This window comes from Trematomus bernacchii, unplaced genomic scaffold (genome assembly GCF_902827165.1).
Source record: "Trematomus bernacchii unplaced genomic scaffold, fTreBer1.1, whole genome shotgun sequence".
In the NCBI taxonomy this organism is placed as follows: Eukaryota; Metazoa; Chordata; class Actinopteri; order Perciformes; family Nototheniidae; genus Trematomus; species Trematomus bernacchii.
This window is the reverse complement of record NW_022987547.1, coordinates 571,459-586,436: the sequence shown is the minus strand read 5'-3', so window position 1 is coordinate 586,436 and position 14,978 is coordinate 571,459. Positions and strand designations below refer to the sequence as shown.

Genomic DNA, 14,978 nt, shown 5'->3' with positions numbered 1-14,978 from the left:
ATTGCCCCGTACTTAATGATATCTGTTTCCCTGTTTTAAATATGAATTTCCCTTTTTCTCCTTGTGTCCAGGATGATCAGACACCTCTACACTGTGCGGCCCGCATGGGCCACAAGGAACTTGTCAAGCTGCTTCTTGAGCACAAAGCCAGCCCCGACGCAGCTACTACTGCGGGCCACACGCCCCTACACATCTCTGCACGGGAGGGACACGTCCACACCATCCGGATCCTGTTGGACGCTGGGGCACAGCAGGTCAAGATGACAAAGGTATGGCTTCGTAATGTGCAATAATGCATTACTGCAAGAATAGCCTCAACTGAACTATGTTAGAAACTACTAAAGGCAAACATGTTTTGTTTTGTGCTCGGAGATCTTACTTTTAGTATTCCACTTTAACAGCATCGGGTACACTTTTATGCTTGTTTATATTTAATTCTGGTCTCATTCTATCAAACAGAGTATTATTTATGTTGGGTATTATTGTGAATGAAGTCATACTAGGTCAAACGTACTACTGATTTGTGTTTATAACAACATGAGATGAAAGAAAAAATGTGCCTTTTCTGTTTGTTTTTTCCAACAACAGAGAATATAATGACAGAATGCTTTTTCTTTTGAGCAGAAAGGCTTCACTCCCCTCCACGTGGCCTCTAAATACGGGAAGGTGGACGTGGCCGAGCTCCTCCTGGAGAGAGGGGCCAACCCTAATGCTGCTGGGAAGGTGAGACAGTCCCTGAAGTACACACACACACACACACACACACACACACACACACACACACACACACACACACACACACAATACAGTCCTTTTTACACACCTTTAAAGAGCCTGAAGTGTGACCAAATAGCGGCATTTTTGGATGTATATATTATCACGGTATGTGTTTCATATATACATGTTTTTGCGTGTGTGTGTGTCTATATACGTGTACATGTGTGTGTTTAACAGAACGGTCTGACACCCCTTCATGTGGCAGTCCATCACAACAACCTGGATGTTGTTAGACTCCTGGTCAGCAAGGGAGGATCTGCACACAGCACTGCCCGAGTAAGATGCTCACTACTGTGTGTGTGTGCACAGCGACACACAGGCCAAATGAGTGTGTGATACTTGGAAATACAGTACCTTACATAACAACCATTTTCTCCGTGGCACTGACAGCATTTAATCTAAAATTAAACATGAATAGTGCTAAGCAAAGCGATGCCCACTCGCGTGTGTGTCCTTGTTTCTCGCCTCAGAATGGTTACACTGCCCTGCACATAGCGGCCAAGCAGAACCAGATGGAGGTGGCCAGTTGTCTGCTGCAGAACGGGGCGATAACAAACGCTGAGTCGCTCCAAGGCATCACGTCCCTCCACCTGGCTGCTCAGGAGGGGCGGCACGACATGGTGGCGCTGCTCATCTCAAAACAGGCCAACGTGAATCTGGGAAACAAGGTAAAGTATAACCATGGATCGGAACGAAGCAATAGTGGATTTACATATCTTTCCACCATTACAAACAACCCTTCCCTTTATCCCTTATGTCTTTTAGAACGGGTTGACCCCTCTGCATCTTGTGGCTCAGGAAGGTCATGTGGGAATCGCTGACACGCTGGTCAAACAGGGAGCTTCTGTTTACGCTGCGTCACGGGTAAGTGACACCGCCTCCTCTGGTACACGCAATGATAGAACGGGTATTATTACACGAGAAGAGTAGATCGATTATTCCACTTAAGGAGGAAGTGTCCTTAAATAGTCTTCTCCTGCTAGGACAGCCAATAGACTGAATATGCCAGACTTCACTTGGGCTTTCTGTCATTAATAGCTTCCATATATAATATTCATTACACAGCTTTAAGTCTCCTATCTCTGTCCATGTTGGAATGAAGAAGTGTTTAGCAATTTCATATAATTGGAGTTTCCGTATTAAACAAGTGAATGACAATTAATTAATATTTAATGTGAACTAGTCAAAGCAGCTCATCTGTGTTTAAGATGTAAAAAATTAGAAAAGTCTATTTCATATCTTTAAGAAAAAATAAGAAAGCTGCCTTTTTTGTACTATTTGGAATCATATTTTTACAAGTATTTACACACCTGTCTCTCCCTTGTGTCGTGTCTCAGATGGGATACACACCCCTTCATGTGGCCTGTCACTATGGCAACATCAAAATGGTGAAGTTTCTTCTGCAGCAGCAGGCCCATGCGAATTGCAAGACGAGGGTAAACGTTGTCTCACTTTCATATTATATAGATCTCAGTGTCTTTTGTTTAGCTGTTAGTCCTGTGAAGCTTCATCAATGTGTTAAATAAGCCGTATGAGGAGCATACCATGATGGTTTTAGCATTCCATAATCATAGATGGAAATACTTGTTCTGTGTTTCTCCATCTTTCTGACCTGCCTCCTTTTTCTTCCCCTCCAGATGGGCTACACTCCCCTGCATCAGGCGGCTCAGCAGGGCCACACTGATATAGTCACCCTGCTGTTGAAACATGGAGCACTGCCCAATGAGATTACCACGGTGAGACACTTTTAGGAATACCTCTTTCAGATACAATCTTCCTCTCTACACCCTTCAATCCCACTGTACCTGCACTCTCAGATCTCTGGGCCAAGATAAACAGGTGTCCTATAGATAATGTGAAAACCAAAAGCAAAGGACGCTATGGAGGCAAGCATCTGACATACTCTCTGTAATCTACTTTGACAACATGATTCAAATGGCTTGATAGACTTTAATTTAGATTAAAATACGAGATACTAGTCAACCGTCATTTTTTAAATCTGACGAGGTCCCAATTCATATGAATACCATGATCACACAAATGTTGCTAAATGTCCTTTCCCCCTTACAATTAAACCACATCCTACATATTCTTAAAAGAGATAGTCAGCATAACCCATTATTTTGTAATAGAGTGCATCACTTATAGAATAGCCTGAAGGTTTGTAACATGTTCTTTGGTCTAAAATGAAGATGTCTAACCTATCTGTGGTGATTGTAATCAGTATGAAATGCTTTGGGAATTTATGTCATGTAATCTGACAGTCATCTGAGTATCACCGTTGTCTCCTGTTAACATTAATCCCTACAGTATATGCTGATGATGCTGTATTGTATTTATGCGCTGTATAATGTATTGTGTTGTTTCCCATCTCTCCGTACAGAATGGGACGTCTCCCCTGGGTATCGCTAAGCGGCTAGGCTACATCTCTGTCATCGATGTGCTCAAACTGGTTACCGAGGAGTCTGTCTCCGCGGTGAGCAACACGTCGTGCACGGTTCACATGGTTACACCACCAGTACGCAAGGAGTAGCCTTGACACATCGTGACTCAGCTGTTCAATCAAATAGTTGCCTTTTGATCAGGTTCAGTTTGCAAATATAATGCAGCAGTTCCAACTATTTTCCGCTCTGTCTAATGCCACCTCCTCCTGCTCCGCACAGATCACCACGGAGAAGCATCGCATGAGTTTCCCTGAGACAGTAGATGAGATTCTGGATGTTTCAGAGGACGAAGGTAGGCTATCGGATTTAAATATCTTATGTTAATCAACTATGATCCCTTATTTTAAACTTTGAAGAAGACTGTATGGGAGGTACACTGGCTTATTAATGAGTTTGTAAATGTTGATCATTTTAAAATGTTTGACTGTTTATAACACTTTTTCCATTTGCTTCGTAGGGGTTGCCCAGCTAACTTTAGGTAGGATTGTGTGTGTATCTCTGGCTTGTCCTAGTCCGGTGGTTCGTGAATTTGTGCCTTCATTGCAAATCTCATTTTCTCTGTGTGTCACTAAGTGTCTTTTTAATCAGTTCTTCTGACTCTCAACTCCAGCCCTGTGCTCAGAGATTTATTTCCAAAATGTGTCTGTTTTCTCATCAGCGTGTAGTCACGACATGTTTTCCTTTTTACCAGCGTTCAATACACATCTGTTGGCGGACTAATTATTGACTGAACTCCAGTATTTCTATCTTTAGAAGACAAACAGCTGCCTTCCAATCGAGCCATTTTTAAAATGAGTGCTCCTGCCTTTTAAAGCCTAATTGATCAATGAGCTAAATTGCGCACACGCTGCGTCCCAGCTGTGACACACACAGTTGGCACTTATTCAATTGCTTTTCTGGTTTGAATAAAATCTTTTTTACAACTAACATTAAAGCATTTTCACACACTCATTTCTAATCTATTTAGTTCTCGATGTTTAATGGTATTTATTTTTCTTCTAACATGTTTTGAGTTTACCTGTACAGCTTGTCCTATTCAATGTTTAATTGTCTGTAAACAACTCTGTCTTGTGAAGTGTTTATTGTTGTTATGATCATTATTTCAACACCATTCGTCCTTAATAACTGAGGTATTTTCTCCTACACAGACACAACCATCACCACATGTGATTTCATCTTTAATGGGCATGCTCACACAAATAAATGCTGTCACCAGGTGCCTTGCAGTGTGCCGTCCATGCAGTGTCCTAAACTGTGTTAATATTCACTGTCTTACCAAACCTATTCTTTCACTCCTTTGGTTTCCATCGGCTCTGGTTGTTGTTGGTTTAATCGGTTGAAATAAAACATCGCTTTGTGGCCATTTTTTTTCTGTGGTATTCATTAAGGTGAAGTGATGGGAAGGATGGTGGTGTAACAATTAACTTTCGCCTATTGGGAATTTAATCGAGTGGCAATATTTTGACCTAAGTGGAGAGGTCAACCACAGTTCAAGATACTGTCACTCTTTAAAAAAAAAAAAAGTTTAAATTAGGGAAATAAGGTGAATTCCATATAGACACAAATAATTAGTAGAAGAAATGGAGAGTTGAGATCAGCATCATTTGCCCTGTATTCCCGTGGTCTTGTCCTTTTTTCTCTTTAATTATTTATGTGAAACTTTTTCTTTGCCTATTTGTTTCCCTCTTTGCTCCTTTTCCTTTTTTCTTATCTCTTAATTTGGCCCACAGGAGACGAGTTGCTCGGGATGGATGGAGGACGCTATTTGAAGCTTGACGACTTCAAGGACCAGGATGACGACTTCCTCTCCCCGAAGAAAACCTTCAGAGACTTCGAGGGCGGCATGGGAACAACGTAAGTCACTGTGTGCTCATATGTCTGTATAGTAAACTGCAGTAGAAAGTTGAAACAGTTTTTATTTATTTTTTAACATAACAGCTGAAATCAAATGGTGTTAAATAGGTCATTTAATGGCTGCCATTTACAGTACATTATCTCTGTCCTAAATCATGAGAAGATTTGCTCTAACCATCTTTTTTTGCCAAATAAAAGTCAGCTGTTTCTTGTACATCATTCTCATTTCCTCCCCGACAGGCCCTACTCTCCTGGTATTCCCAGAATCCCTTGTGTGTCCCCGGAGACTGTACTGCTGGATCAGGTAGGCTTAGCTTGTGATATTAAGCATTCGTAAGCATTTGCTGCATTTTCCAATTGAAAACAGTTATTCATTTGTGAAAGCCAAAAATAAGTCTTCTTTTGTGGTTCAATGTTCTCTCTCTCTGGTTCTGTGTATGTCTCTTTCTATCCATTATTGTTCCACTTGTCTCTGACTCAGTTGATTGTGCTTCTTTCTCTGCGCTTGTATTTTGACTGATGGTAATTTAATTGCCTCTCAATTTTCCCATGCCTGTCTTTTTCTCCGCCCTCAGCACACCCCCATCCCCCTGCCAAAGGAGTACGATGACGACTCTCTCATCCCGAGCAGCCCGGCTACAGAGACTTCAGACAACGTCAGCCCCGTGGCCAGCCCCATTCACACCGGGTCAGATAATACACCGTTTTGCTGCCTGTTAATCCACATTTTTGGAATACTTAAATATGTCATTGATTGATGCTGCTAGTCAGGCTCAGCGTAAAGCAGGGGTTTTGTCAGACTCAGTGAGATTACTTAAGTAATAAGTACTTCATAAAATGCATGCAAGGGCAGAGAAGATGAAATAAAGGGGGAAATTATTAGAATGTACATGTCAGTATGCTAATGTCTCATTTTTAACTTGCTTTGATTAAATCATAATTGATAGTTATACAAAGAAACAACAGAGGGACATATTCACATTTTTAACAATAATTCATCATTGCTAAAGTTGTGACATCCTTGACATCCAAACATCAATGATGCCGAGACTGAAGCACAGATACTCCGTTCTCCATAATTACAGATTCAGCATTTACACTGTTTATGACGATGACACATCAAAGATACATGTTGGTCACTTGAGGATCATACAACAAATATAACTGTCACACTGTTTACACTTTGATTATATTGTAAATGCATTCAGAATCAGAATCAGGTTTATTGCCAGGTAGGTTCACACATACGAGGAATTTGACTTGATGTCATGGTGCATACATAAAATATAAAACAAGAATTCTAATATAAAACAAAAAATCTTTAAGGACACCGTAATAAAATATAGTTAAATAGCAATCAAATAAAGCAGTAATTTACATTCAATACATGAAAGTAAGGCATTTTTTAAGACATTCATAATGTTAAAGCAGCATCATGTTAATCTGCCTAGTCATAATTTGCGGCACAATGAGTCAGCATTTAACATGCAGAATATAAAGTGAGGGTATTAGAAAAGATAAACCATGAGAGAAGAGTCACCCTGCCACACACACACACACACACACACACACACACACACACACACACACACACACACACACACACACACACACATACACACACACACACACACACACACCTCTGTATGAGGCTGCCTGTCTAATGCAAGATCAAACAGCATGGGGCTCTTTTTATAGGTCTTTGATGTCATTCTTGCTGCACTTCAGGGCCACTCCAGATGGCCGGCCCTCCTCTGCCACATTGAGAACAATGAAAGGAAAAGGGCACCCACATACTGAATGAGTGTCTCCGCTATTAATCACCCTGAAACAGACCAAGACCAGATCAATTCCCAACACTACTGAATGAAGTCTTCTCTCTCATTCAGGGGGAGAATTTCCCTGAGGAGAGCCCAGTATTGATTCTTAAATGTTATATTCCTAACCGACGTTATTCAACGCTAAATGCATCTTAATCACCATTTCATATCATTTGAAGATGATTAAATTATCATGCAATCCTTTTTTAAATGTAATCATCGTGTCATTGTTTGTCTCTCAGCTTCCTGGTGAGTTTCATGGTGGACGCTCGAGGAGGCTCCATGCGAGGCAGCAGACATCACGGCCTGCGAGTCATCATCCCGCCGCGTACCTGCACCGCGCCGACACGCATCACCTGCCGCCTGGTCAAACCTCTGAAACTGACCACGCCCCCTCCGCTGGTGGAGGGGGAGGGGCTCGCTAGCCGTATCATCTCCTTAGGGCCGTCCAGTATGCAGTTCCTTGGGTGAGTCAACGTTTTTCCAGCTTTATGGCCTCCCTAGAAGCAATTTTATTTGTTCTGGGTCAGCCTATATGTGTGTTTATGTTTAGCATGTGGCAGTACCTAGATATGATAAGGATGCTTCTTTTTTTTGTGTTCATAATAATATTAAAGAAATGTAATGTATAATATTACATATTATATGTTTTCTGTTTAATATTTACTTGTTTAGTTTCCTGCAATTTTTATAAAAAAAAATGTATTGTAAGATATGCTAGAAATGCATCCCAAATTCCAAATGAGACTGACACTAGAGGTAACAATAACTTGAACTGGATTTTATTTTAAGATAATGACAAAAATGTGTAATATAAATGACAAGCTAATGGTTAGGATGCCATCTAGTGGACAATCATGGCTCTGTATATCTCAGCACAAGGCTGTAAATGATGGTTCAATCCATTCAACAGTAACAAAATCCAATGTTTCGGTTTGAACTAGATTACAAAAGCAATTTTTTTATAATAATACATGTTTTTTATATAGCGCTTTTCCTGGTGATCAGAGCGCTTTTACATCCCTAATGAACAGAAAAAGCCTGAAACCTGATTCAAACCATGATTTTTATTCTGTTTTTGTTTTCTCTCACAGGCCAGTGATAGTAGAAATCCCTCACTTTGCCTCTCTGGGCCGAGGGGACCGGGAGCTCGTGGTCCTCCGCAGCGAAAACGGCTCGGTCTGGAAGGAGCATCGCAATCGCTATGGTGACGAAGTGCTGGAAACTATCCTGAATGGCATGGATGAAGGTCAGTACGATGTAACTAATGACTGTTCCTGAGACCTTGCACGGCGACAGATAAGACAGTCCTAATCTTGATGTATGACCCTGGAGCTGCAGAGCAAAGGCACAGGAAGGAGAGGGGATACTTTTTTATAGGAATATTATCGAAGAACACAGAAGTGCACTTCTCACATGGAAACACATTATTACTTATTAAATTAACTCTCCTCTTGCCATTGATCCCTCTGTGTCTCTTGTTTCTCCTTCCTCTTCCTGTGCGTAGACCTCGAGAATCACGATGAGCTGGACAAGAAGAGAATCCGTCGGATCATCTCCACTGACTTCCCCCTCTACTTCGCCGTGGTCTCCCGCATTCAGCAGGAGAGCGATCTGATTGGTCCAGAGGGCGCTCGGTTGACCAGTAAGCTAGTGCCACGAGTCGAGGCCATCTTTCCCGAGACGGCCGTCACCAAGAGAGTGAGACTGGGGCTGCAGGTAAGACGAGGAGATGGAAGGAATGAAAAAGAGGAGAGTGGATTGCACATTTAAAAACATGACATTAAAGATCCTGTAGAGCTTTTTTGATTAGCTTAGGTGTTTGTTGCTTTGCTCGCAGAACTGAGACAATCGGCTGCTTTTGATCCATTACAGAGAACAGATGTTACAGTAGAAATACAAAACAGCTGACTCTGAGTCTGTGACTTAATGGTCCGTGCCAACGAGTTTACCTTCAGTCTGTGCTGCGCTGTGGAGAGTTGACAGGTTCCATATCCTGAAGTTGATGATCTGTCTGTTTGACAAACGACAGGCCTAAATATGTTTGAGCCGTGCTATCCGTCATTCAGACTGAGTGTGTGCTTCAATCTTGCTGTTTGAACAAAGTTCATGAATTATTCTATCAGTTGTTGCGAACACGACACGCAGCCAATCCATTTTAGACTTTGGCCGTTTCTCAATGTCGAGTAAACCTGCTGCAGAGCCACTATTTCAAGTATACTACGTCATCGAGTGGCGCCGAAGGACTGTTTAAATGCATGTTAAATGCCCAGCATCCGGCGCCACTCGATGACGTAGTATACTTGAAATAGTGGCTCTGCAGCAGGTATACTCGACATTGAGAAACGGCCCCTGTATTTGTGTATCCAGCGTTGTTTTGATATTTACTACAAATCTTTAGCTGAATCCAACAACTCCAAAAAAAGGAAATTATGAAAAATCTAAAGGATGATAAAATGCCTTAGTAACTGGTCAGCAGTAATGTCAAATATACATGTTTGTACTAAATGTCTAAAATATTCAAAAACAGTGGTATGGTTATTTACTATTTTAAACATTAACCTCTTCCTCTTAGATTCGTGTTATGTCATAGGTTTGAAGCACCTGTTTTTATATCTTCGTGACATTAAAAAGTCATGACTACATCAGCAAAAATCGAAGTTTACATGTTGGAAGAAAATCAGGGTAAACCAGAGTTTAACGCTGACAAACTCACTTTACTGACAGTGCTGACAACATTAACAAACGTCCACTCAACATGTTTCATTTCAAACAACGCTAAACTCTGATTGCTGCCTTAAAGTAAGTGGCATCACCTTTTTGTTCCAACAATGCATCGTGTAAAATTAACAAAACTGTTTTAAATTACACTGACTGAGAAAATGCATATTACGGGTCTTTTTAAAGACTATAAAAAGCTGCCAAAACCAGACCTGAGATATATCACATTGTGTCATGTCATACTGCACCATTTCTAAATTAGCATGCGTACAGGGTGTCTGTCTGCAAATGTGTGTTTGACTGTCCACAGACACACATACGGGAACTTGGTTTAACTCATGCTGACTGCCTTTTTTGTTTTTGTGGAGATTATGACGGATTATGGGTTCTCCACATTTTTTATTTTTGGTCACTTCACATTGTTTACATTTCACATTGTCCGTCAGAGCACTGATTCGTCACAGCACTGATGTTATTTCAGGAACCTGCATGGGTCAGAGTCTTTGCTTTGCCTTATGCTGCTCTGTTTATGTTTTTCCTTTTTGATCCAGCCATTCATCACTCCTCAGTTGCCTGATTTAAGTTGTGAGCCACACTGACCGAGCTGATGCACTGATCTGAGCTGGGTCAGGTGTGAAATATGAGTTGGTTGCATGTGTGAGTATGGCTGTGGATTTCATGTTTCAGTCAATTGCACATGTTCTTTTTGTATCCTCCCCTTACTTCTATTCCCTGCCTTTGCACACTCCTTTAGAATCACCTACCTGTACTTCCTGCCGTTTCATATTGTGTTTTGTGCTTCTCTTCCCCCCAGCCTTCTTGACCTCCATTTCCTTCAAACTACCTTTTTTGTGCATCTTTCTTTTTAACGAGCTTTTCCTCCACCACTTACTTCTCAGGCGCAGCCAATCCCTGATGAACTGCTGACTCGGCACCTTGGCAACCAAGCGACCTTCAGCCCAGTTGTCACCATCGAACCACGGCGACGCAAATTCCACCGTCCAATCGGGTTGCGCATCCCTCTTCCACCATCCTGGCGGGAGAGTCCTCGAGATGCTGGGGAGGGCGACACCACCAGCCTGCGCCTCCTCTGCAGTGTCATCGGTAGGAGCCACATGACCTTCAAACATTATTTTTAATTTGTTGTATTTATTGGATTGGTCTAATGTGCTGCAAAAGGGTGTATTTGTACATGTTTTATTTCTTGCTTTTTACACAGCTTAGTTGAATACTTAATTCTGATTGGTCAATTTAGATATTCAGCAGTCTGCTCTTTTTCGATAACAGACTGTTGCTATAGCTACTGTGATTGAGGGACTGTGTGCATTCATATCAATCCGCGGAAAGAAGTCCGGTCAATGTATGATAACCTGTGGTAAAAAAAAAAACATTAGTTTTCCTTTACCATACTTTTTGAATATTCCTTTTTAAATGTGTGTGCAGTTCAGCCATTGGTACTAGAATGGACCGTTTTTTCTTAGCAGAAGCAATACAATCATTATTATTCAATAAAATCAGGTTGTAATCAATATTTGATGTCGAAATTCTGTTTTTTTGTTTCTAAGTAGCCGTGTAATAGGCGGGTTAATATGTCCTGCTCACCCTGTGGGGGGTGACCGTCTTGCTGTCTTTTGTCCTTACATGAATGACACAATGTAGCTATTATCTCTCAGGTGGCACAGCTCCAGCTCAGTGGGAAGACATCACTGGAACCACGAAGCTAATGTACGCACACAGCTGTGCCAACTTCACCACCAACGTTTCTGCAAGGTGAGCCCCTCAGCGGAACTCAAGACAAACGCATTACCAATCAGCTTTTCCTTTCCCTGCTCCCTATGCACACTTCTTATTTATCTTCTCCTACCTTATCTAGATTCTGGCTGGCAGACTGTCCGCGCACGGCAGAGGCAGTGACCTTTGCCAATTTGCTGTACCGCGAGTTGATGGCTGTTCCATATATGGCCAAGTTTGTTGTTTTTGCTAAGATGAATGAAGCACGTGAGGGACGCTTGCGTTGTTACTGCATGACAGATGACAAGATGGACAAAACACTGGAGCTGCATGAAAACTTCACCGAAGTGGCCCGCAGTCGAGACATAGAGGTCAGCACAGTGGCAAAAGAAGATGTTGCCAAGGTCACAAAAAGGGAAAAGTGTTGAGGAAAGCAAGGAGGGCTTAATCAAATGTATTGCATTTTCATAACTCTTAACATGGGAAAGATATGTATCGGCCCACTTTTGAGCAATTGATAGTTTCGAAAGAATGATTTCCATAAATAAAGTTGAATTGTAGCTACTAAAAAGTCAATAGCATAAGATGATGCAAGAAGCATGCGAAAGAGAAAAGACACTAACACTACTGCTGGCATTGCTTCCAAAACGTCTCCATCTTTGGAGACATGATCCTGGAATTAGAGAGTGTTCCTCAATGCAGAGGAGTAGGAGTTTGTGTCTTAAGATATTGATCCACACTGGCTGTTTAAAAGAACGTTTAGACTCCATTGCTGATATGATTTATCTTGTCTAGAGCTGCAACTACTGATTATGTTCTTTATCGATTGATCCGCCATTCATTATTTCAAGTAGTACACAATCAAAGTCTATGAAGTGGCCTTCTTGTTTGATCAAATACCCAACAAATATATTATATGACAAAGAAAAGAGGCTTGAATCCATGAATTGTATCAATTTCTGCTTGAAAAATGACTGAAAGGATGAATCGATAAATCAAAATAGTATTGCCATTATGTCGACTGATCAACTTAACGGTTCAGCTTTAATCCTGTACCCGTTAACATCTACTAAAAACTTCCCCCAGCTGATGGAGGGCATGCCGCTGCACCTAGAATGTTCCGGAAACCTGGTGCCCATCAGGAAGGCCACGCAGCAGCCTCGCAGCTTCAGCTTCCAGGCCTTCAGAGACAACCGGCTGCCCGTCTCCGTCAAGGTCTGTCTCTATCCGACGAATCACACGCCTGCTTTTCTCTCACTCGCTACGTATTCATACAGTACTGTGGTTTTGTGTGACCAGTGTTTTCAAGAATCCTCTCGGCAGTTAGTCCTCTTGAGCACCCACACAGCCTGTCCATACGGTGGTCTCTGTGTGCTTCTCGCTGTCATTCCTATCAGGCAGTCTCTCACCATTATCATGTTAAGGTTGAAATAACAGTCAGCTCTTTCTACTCCAAATACAATCAGCTACACCACATCAAGGAAGTGAAATACACCTGAAAATAGAATAGACGCATAATCATTCTACTTAAACATTGAGTCTTATCTTACTACATATTCATACAGTTTGAACGTATTTCAGTAAAGATGATTTCTATTAATGATTTATAACATATCGATACACTACTTGTCTACCAGTCCATTCTTCTTCGTGTTTGTCAAATCATTCTTCCTCCACAAATGACAAATCAAGCAAATGTGTCATTATATATTTGAACTGGATATGTAATAATAAACCTTCTCCCTAATGTAGAGGTTGCATTACTGTAAAATAAGTACCTTTTCAGATCATAGTTGTCATTGCTTTGCCTCTTATGTACCTAATCTGTATTTTAATGATGATTTCAAACCCATTCTTACAAATATATCCTAGTATATAATAATTGAGTCATAGTCTGCTTTTTCATGTCTCTTCATATCTGTTATCGTATTGATGTAAGTTTTTATTGTGTTGCTTTATTTGATTTGATTATCCATCTATATGTATATCAGTGTTTCTGTGTGTCTGTCAGTTTACCACACTGCTGTTCAGCCTCAGCTAAATGATAAAAACCGTTTCATTATGGTGTAGCCAAGGAACAAACAACTTACCTAACCTACTTCCTGTCAGCTCTCTTTGGTAATCGTTTGCATGTCATGTGACTCCCTCACTTTCTTTGCCTGCCTTCCTATCTTGCGGCCTTGCCTGTGTGTACGTGTCTGTCTCACTGTCTCTCTTTCTCCCTCTCACGGTCACTCTGTCACTGTCTGGTCTGACAGACGTCCAGGTAAACTGTGCAGGTAAATCTCTCCCTCTCGCCTGCCTGTGGACTGCTTCCATCCCTGTTTCCCCCTGCTTCTCGTCCCATGTTACTGCGGCACATGCTCCAGACATAGCGGACGACTCTAATACCCGTTTTGATCTGTTTTCTATTCCTCCTCCTCCTCCTCCTCCTCTCTTGCTCTGTTTCACTCTATTCTTCTCTCGTTACCCTTTCATTGCTCCATCTCTTTTTAACTCTACTGTTCACCCTTCTCTCTTCCATTACTCCTCTTGGTATTTTTTTTTCTCCATTTTTCTGTTCTTCTCTCTTCTCTCGTTGGCCATTTCTCTTTTTCTCTGTTAGGTCAGAGATAGTAACAAGGAAGCCAACGGGTTTCTCTCCTTTCTGCGGAAGTGCACCAAGTATGAGGACACACAGCACGTTCTGTGTAACCTAAACATAACCATGCCACCCTGTGTCAAGGTAAGAACTCTTTTATTTCTTCAGTTTACCTAGTTTCTTCATCCAAATAAGTTCTCAGTTCATCTAAAAGGTTTAAGACAATACTTACATTTGCTATTGTGCCAGTCTTACCAATTGTGTGTCTGAGGCAGGATTTCGTGAGCCATTATTTGCCAAACATGATTGGCCAGATGAAAGTTGGACTATACTGAATATTATACGTAAGAAGAAATGTATTTGAAACATTTCCAAAATTTGAAATGCTGAATGCTTTTTTGCAAGATGAATGAACGTACTGCATAGTACATTTCAACTTTAACATAAGAGTAAAACTCATTTAGATAATTGTTGATTGCTGATCAATTTCAGACATTGTTGAATTGCTTTACCCATTTATCGCTTCCCCTTTAATGTGGCGGTTCCCCTAGATGAAAACAGATGGACCAATTTCGATTGTTAAAAATATACGATAGTTTTAAGGATTATTAATTTGTTGAAATGACGGACTGCTTTTAAGGTCTGGAGTTGCCTGTATTTTTAAGGTTTATTGTATACTCTGCTCTGCATTAAAGCCAACATATTGTTAAGACAGGATAGTCCTTTAGAAATGACCAAAAATAAGAGAGTACAAATATTTTATATATTAATACACGTTCATATTTATGTATCTTTATTGTATCAGCAGTCCGCTGAATCTAACAGTTGGCAATACAAGTTTAAGAAGTGATTCATTATTGACGCCTTAGACATTAAATATAATTGAATGTTGTTCTTGGTTTAATTATTAGGTTGTTGGAAGTGAGGAGCGCAGGCGGACCCTGACGCCCCTCGCCCTGAGGGAACGCTACAGCGCGCTGAACGAGCCCGGTGTGGGTGAGTTCTTCTCTGCCCGACCTCCAGCCCTCTCCTGATTTACTCACGGTGGAG

At 41.2% G+C, this 14,978-nt stretch overlaps 1 protein-coding gene across 1 annotated transcript in view; it reads left to right on the top strand.

Moving 5' to 3' along the window:
- The window catches only part of ank1b (ankyrin 1, erythrocytic b), a 74,880-nt gene that overhangs the window by 48,049 nt on the left and 11,853 nt on the right, over nt 1-14,978 (top strand). Inside the window, exons 14-35 of the mRNA XM_034123401.1 lie at nt 72-269; nt 625-723; nt 955-1,053; nt 1,248-1,445; nt 1,543-1,641; nt 2,115-2,213; nt 2,415-2,513; nt 3,161-3,253; nt 3,441-3,513; nt 3,679-3,699; nt 4,952-5,075; nt 5,316-5,379; nt 5,651-5,763; nt 7,138-7,362; nt 7,990-8,144; nt 8,403-8,614; nt 10,516-10,720; nt 11,290-11,386; nt 11,490-11,718; nt 12,434-12,562; nt 13,953-14,072; nt 14,840-14,924. Coding sequence (XP_033979292.1) covers nt 72-269; nt 625-723; nt 955-1,053; nt 1,248-1,445; nt 1,543-1,641; nt 2,115-2,213; nt 2,415-2,513; nt 3,161-3,253; nt 3,441-3,513; nt 3,679-3,699; nt 4,952-5,075; nt 5,316-5,379; nt 5,651-5,763; nt 7,138-7,362; nt 7,990-8,144; nt 8,403-8,614; nt 10,516-10,720; nt 11,290-11,386; nt 11,490-11,718; nt 12,434-12,562; nt 13,953-14,072; nt 14,840-14,924 — 2,836 coding nt within the window. The remainder of the gene's footprint in view (nt 1-71; nt 270-624; nt 724-954; nt 1,054-1,247; nt 1,446-1,542; nt 1,642-2,114; nt 2,214-2,414; nt 2,514-3,160; nt 3,254-3,440; nt 3,514-3,678; nt 3,700-4,951; nt 5,076-5,315; nt 5,380-5,650; nt 5,764-7,137; nt 7,363-7,989; nt 8,145-8,402; nt 8,615-10,515; nt 10,721-11,289; nt 11,387-11,489; nt 11,719-12,433; nt 12,563-13,952; nt 14,073-14,839; nt 14,925-14,978) is intronic.